This window comes from Monoraphidium neglectum (genome assembly GCF_000611645.1).
Source record: "Monoraphidium neglectum strain SAG 48.87 unplaced genomic scaffold scaffold03543, whole genome shotgun sequence".
NCBI classification, from domain to species: Eukaryota; Viridiplantae; Chlorophyta; class Chlorophyceae; order Sphaeropleales; family Selenastraceae; genus Monoraphidium; species Monoraphidium neglectum.
The window spans coordinates 61-6,134 of record NW_014010086.1 but is presented as its reverse complement, the minus strand read 5'-3'; the positions used below and the strand labels follow the sequence as shown (position 1 = coordinate 6,134).

At 67.4% G+C, this 6,074-nt stretch overlaps 1 protein-coding gene across 1 annotated transcript; it reads right to left on the bottom strand.

The window, feature by feature from the left end:
- Positions 1–27: 27 nt before the first annotated feature.
- MNEG_12963 (hypothetical protein) lies at positions 28–3,922 on the bottom strand (the record flags this gene model as incomplete). Its single annotated transcript, XM_014038565.1, has 10 exons — positions 28–116; positions 245–313; positions 516–618; positions 1,041–1,370; positions 1,947–2,044; positions 2,326–2,414; positions 2,688–2,770; positions 2,935–3,008; positions 3,287–3,516; positions 3,777–3,922. The coding sequence occupies 10 exons, from the start codon at positions 3,920–3,922 to the stop codon at positions 28–30; spliced, it is 1,311 nt and encodes a 436-aa protein (XP_013894019.1).
- Between the last annotated feature and the right edge of the window lie 2,152 nt (positions 3,923–6,074).

Genomic DNA, 6,074 nt, shown 5'->3' with positions numbered 1-6,074 from the left:
GAGGGGGGGGGTGCAGCGCAAGCAATGTCACGCCCTGGGACGCGGCATGGCGAAGTGGTTGGGGCCGGTTGCGAAAGTGTATGTGTGAACACGGAGCGGCAGCAGCGGCGCGGCAGCTGCGCCGCACGCGCGGGTAAACGCAGGCTTTCCGTGGTACATGGTCTGGGGGGGGGGGTGGCGCAGGGCGGCGGCGGCCGCGGCGAGTGATCGAGGGCAGCGGCGCGGGGCCGGGCAGGGGGCTCACCCTCGTTCTGAATGCGCTCCGCGCTGCTGCGCTGGTCGTGCTGCAGCACCTTGACGGCCACATCCATGCCTTTGGGGGAACGGGTGTGCTGTGGGGGCGTGTGTGAGCGTGTGGTGCAATGACAGGTGCTGCGGGGCGTGCGTGTCAGTTGGGGCTTGGGCTGGATGATGCGGGCCTGCCCAGGCTGGGGCCGGCCCCAGGGGTGGCGCCCAGCCGACGGCAGAGTGCTGCGCAGCCCTGCAGAGCGCCATCATCAAGAGATGCGCCGCACCGCCCTCCCTCGGCCCGCCGCCGAACACCAGGGTAGGGCCGTTCGCAGCCGCGGCGACGCAGGGCAGAAGCAGCGGGCGAGAGCAACGGAGGCGCGGGCGGCGCTGCGCGGGCTGCAGGGGCGGCGCGCACCTCTCCAGCGCGCCTTGTAGACCTGCGGGTGGTGATGCGTGTCCGTTTGTCAGTACGGTGTCTGGGAGTGTGTTCGGCACAGCAGCCGTGTTGAGCTGGTGCACAATGCACGCAGGCAGGCGCGCTGGCAATGGCAGCTGCAGCACATACGTCACACCCCAGCCCTGCCCCCCTGCGCTCGCTGCCTGATCATCCCCGAACCGCACCCCCCTGCTCGCGGCATGACAAAGCCCTGCAGCCGGTACATCCCAGCAGCGCAGACCTCATTGTCTCCCATTGGATCCCGCGGGTATGGGGTCTGATCCCCCTTCAACCCCTCCGAACCCCCTCAACCCCTTCCCCTGAACCCCTCTTCTCAATTCCCCCCTCAATCCCTCGACGTGCGCCCGCTCACCCGTCCGAACGCGCCTGTGCCCAGCAGCACCCCGAGCTGCACCTTGTCTGGCAGCGGCCCCTGCTGCTCCTCCTCCCCCGCCACCTGGTGCGTCACCCAGTCGTACACAGCCCCCGCGCTGTCCTGCAGGCTGCCCCACTTGGGCCCGTTCGCACGGCGTTTCTCACGGCGGCGACGCCGCCGCCGGCGGGCGAGCAGCAGCCCCGCAAGCGCGACTAGCAGCGCGCCGCCCACAGAGCCAGCGACGGCGCCGGCGATCGCGCCGCCGCGGCCGTTGGGGCCCTGCTTGCTTTCGTTTGACCTGAGTGCGGCTATGTAGTCCTCCAGCCCCTGCGGTCACAGACAGTAGTGGGGAAGATTGGGCAATACGGCTCGGTGCACTGGAACAGGCAAGAATACTGCCGCCGCAGCGCTGGCCGCCAGTGGGCCACGCGATGAGGGCCGAGGTGTGCAACCCTCAGCGCGAGCTCACAGCCGGCCGCCACGCCGCTCGACCTTCTGCCTTCGTCCAGCGTTTGCACCCCGCCATGCCTGCTTCGTCTGTGTGCCTTTACTTGAAGCTGTCCGCCACGCACCCGCGCCACGCAAGACAACGTGCACGTTCACGCCTGCTATCACACGCCTCTGTGCACACCCCAGAAGCTCACAAACACGCCCACACACACTTGCTCACACAGAATCACCCGCACACACCGTCTGCCTCACACAAAAATAGATTCTCACACGCACACACACACGCACGCACGCACGCACAAGCACATGCACACGATGTGCGGCACACACAAGTGCACACATGTGTACACACACACACGCACGCACGCACACATGCACACACACACACGCACACGCACACACACACACACACACACACACACACACACACACGCAACCCCTCCCCTGCCCCACCTGTGCGAGGCACTCGTCATCCCCCTGCTGTTGGACACACTCAGGAGTCACGTAGGACAGGCACAGACGCGTGACATTGCGCAGCACCAGGGTGTAGCCTAGGGGCGACGGGGTACGGGAGCGGACAGGGCACGGCAGATTTGCTCACGGTCACGCGCACGTCACCGCCAGGGTCGACCACCACGCATCAGGACCAGCAGCTTGACCGCGACACACCAGCACAGGGCGCGGCGTCGTCGACGGCTGGGAGCGGTCATCCCCCCGTGTCGCCATCCCCGCAAGCCGGCAGAGGGGCTGCGGCTCGGCTGACAGGGCCCGACTCGCCGGCACCTCCGTCGCTGACACCCAAAACCAGCCCCAGACCCTCCCCCTTGCACACCAGCCAGCTGTGCGCTGGTGAGCTCGTTCGCAGGGGTGGCCACAGCCACCGCGACGTCGTCGTAGTGCAGGGACGGCCCGGGGAAGCACCTGGCGGCAAATGCGGGGTACGCTTAGGTGCGCAGAGGCAAGAGCTCGCCCGCAGTCCGCCAGGCTGCCCTCACGCGCGCGTCCCGGAGCGTGTCTCCGCCCCAAACCAGGCCGGTCCACCCCGCATTATGCCATGAACCTCCCCCAATCCCAGCGCTCCAACCCTTTTCTCCCCAGCGGCGGCGCCCTACAGCAGTCCGCCATGGCCAAGGCCATGGCGTCGGGGAGGGTGTGAGGTCTCAGCGTTGATCGGACCCCAGTGGCGGCGCGCACCTGTCTGTGCTGCAGTAGTCGTTCCTGAAGCTGATGGTCTGCTGCCCCGGGTAGCCAGGGGGCCGCGGCAGCGCCTCGTAGCGCTGGGCGGCAGTGGATGAGATGAGGCGGCGGCGCAAGCGTCGAGAGAGAGTCGAGGGGAGTGCGGGCTGAGAGCGGCGGGTGCGTGCTCCAGTTGGACAGCACGCCCTGGGGGTCGTGAGGGCGATGCAGAGCGTCGGGGGCTGAGGCGCCGCACATTGCGCACCTGGAGCGTGTGCAGGGGCTCTGAACATATGGGGCGCCGCCGGATGACGTCATCCAGGATCAGGGTGCTGTTGGCTGAGTCACGGGTGTGGGGGTGTGCGGGGATTCGGCCGGACGCAGGAGGGACGTCAGGTGGCACCAGTGAGGGAAGGGCCTGCGCGTGCCCGGCTGCGGCAAAGTGACAGCCGCGGGCGCAGCTGGCCGGCTGACGATTGCGGGACCTGCGATTAGCCTGCAAATGACCGCCATTCCTCTTGGCGCACCCGGGCCATCGCGCCGCGCCGCACGGCCCCGTCTTCGTCACCCAACCGGCCTCGCCCCCCCCCTCTGCAGCTCCCCCAACCCGCACCCACCTGCGCCGACAAAGGGTGATACCGCGATGGAGGAGTCCTTGTAGGAGTGCAGCACCTCGAGCCCCCTGAGGGTCACACTGCGGTTCGCGCCGATCAGGACGATGGACCGCAGAAAGTCAAAGTCAACGGACGGCGGTCGCCCGCCGCCCGCGCCGGGACCAGCGGCTCCGCCAGCGGCCGCGGCGCCCGCGACTACGACGTCCCGCCTCACGGTCAGCCAGGGGTCGCCCCTGCGTGGGCAGCGAGTGCATGCGTGTGTATACAGCGTTGTCAGAGCTCGCGGTTTTCGGGGAGGGGACGAAGCCAGTCACGGCGCTGCCACAGCTGCTGCGCGCACGCAAGGCCGAGGAAAACCCCGAGCGGGACAGGGGCAGCCGCCGCGCGCTATCGACAGGTGCTGCCGCTGTGCGACGGCTGCCCCGTCCCCAGCTAAAATCCAGCTGCGTGCGTGCGTGCGTGCGCCGCCCGCGCCTGTCCCGCGCGCGCGCACCCGCTCTGGCCCCACCCCGCGAAGGCCAGCCGCAGGTCCTCCAGGATGCTGACACGCGCCACTGCAGGGTCGCGCAGCGCCTCCTGCAGACGCGCGTGCGGTCGGGCGCGTGCGCATAGGTGTGTAGAGACTGTGTGTTTGAGCATTCCTCAACTGAAGAGCCCGACCCGGGGCTGCATCACTGGTCGCAAAATCCCGCCCTTTGCGCTACCCGCTGGCGGGAATTTTGCACACGGCTTTGCGGCGGCCGCGGCCGCTGGCAGTGGGACTGCGCGTCGCCGCCAGAGGGCGTTGCGCGCCCACCTGCAACGTGTAGCACCTGCCAGTGCCCTGCGGCCGCGAGCGGGGCGCACAGAAGTCCGTGCGTCACCGCGCGGACAGAATGGACACTCCCGTGTGCAGGATCAGATCTAGAATTTGGGGCGCAGCACCCGTGCGCTCACCTGTGGCGCAACGGGCCCGCAATCACCCGATTGCGTCACATAGGCGGTCGCCTCTGAGCCAGCGGCATGCGCCACCGGCGCCACTGTGGGCCACAGCAACGACAGCAGCAGCAGTGAGGTCGACGCAGCAAGGCGGCCGCGCCGATTACATGTCCGGCAGGACGCGGTGCGGGGCCGCTGACAGGTGCCATGACCTTCCATGGCACCGTTCAGAGCCTGCGGGCCACGCCAACTAGCTGGTTCCTCGTCGCGGGGTCCACGGTCTCATCATTGTGCTGGCCAACCGCGGGTGACAGTGACGTCGATACAATCAAGAGCAACGCGGGCGCGATCTTTACGCGTCTTTGATCTGCACGGTGCATGGCCAGGTTCATATGGCTGCCACTCGCACCCGCTTCGCGGGATCCGAGCTGGCCAGTGTCGTGGTACCGTACTGTACGGCGGCCTGTTCGTTTCACCCGTTATCACTGTCAGCGCATGGTAGTTTTCACAGCCTATCGCACTCCAGCATGGCGTCAGACATTGCCAGCCACACATGCAGTCTGTGCGGGGGTTTTGGGCTGCGCAGCACGCTCCATATGCAACGCGCTGCTGCGCGCGAGGTCCTCTTGGGGAGAATCGCAGGGCTTCAGAGCCCCACCGTGAGCTGCCAGGGTGAGCCCATGCAAAATCACTCGCATCCCACAGGGGGCGGGGGGCAGGTGCGGCACTAACCACCTAGGTGCTGGCCAGCCGCTCTTGATGTGCGGGAGTCCCCATGAGCCGCCGCCGTCAGGGGCGAGCAGAGGGTGCAGCTGGGCCCGTTCCTCCGGATCCAGGAGTGACTGGCCCCCGCTGGAGTGAGCTATGGGTCAGGGATGCGCAAGGGTGTCTGTTGCAGCAGACGCGACGCTGCGCCGCCTGGTACACGGCCGCTGTGCGCCGAGAGGCATGCGGCCCCTGTCCCTGCCAGCCGGCCGGCGCACATGACGCTTTTGGGGGCATCACCCACGGCTCCGACATTCTGAGAGCTTCGCATCGTCTTTCTGGCGCATTAAGGAGCGACTGCCTGGTGGCTATGGAAATCTGGTGACGCGCCCCCGCATCTGCTTGCCACCACAATCAAAGGCTGGACTGCGGGGCGCCACCCTCGGACTGCATCAGGGGCCCCAGCTAGCCGCCCATGTTTGGGGTTCACCTTACATGTCGCTGTGGAGATTGCAGTGCTCCGGCGCAAAGGCGCGCGGCAGTGCGGGGCCATTAACCCGGAAGGCAGGCAGTGCGTGCTTTGAAGTACAAAACCGTGCTTAAAAAAAGACAGCCGGAAGTAAGCATCCATATGTGTAAAGAGGTGGCCGCGGGAGGCTTGATGACGCTCCCGCCAAAACAACCTAGAAAAGAGCGCGGCACCGGTTGCCAATCGCATAGAGCCCGCTGTGACGGCCTTGCACGGCAAGGCTGAAGGCTGCTGTCAGCGTGACGCCTCTGCGGCAGCGCCTGCCAGCCACCTGACAGATGCGAGGCAGCCTGATCTGCCTTGCACCGTGAGCATCCTGACCCCGGCGTCAGCCAAGTCAAACACAAGGAACGCAGCAGCCCTGCTGGCGCCAGCCCCCGCACTGACCCAGCTGGCGCAGGGCGTGGGACGCCCTGCCGTCCGCGGCGCCTCGCGAATATCCCTCAAGCTGCGTGCGGCGCGGATTGGCAACCCGGCGACAACGGGTGCAACAGCAGGTGGCTGCTCTGTAAGAATGGAAAGAAGGGCGGCGCCGCGTCACAGCATGAGCAGGGCGGCGGCCGCGCCGCAGAAGAGGGCGGCAGAGGTGGCGGCGGCGCTTGAGGCGGAGTTCTTGCCCTTGGACCCCGAGCCGCTGTC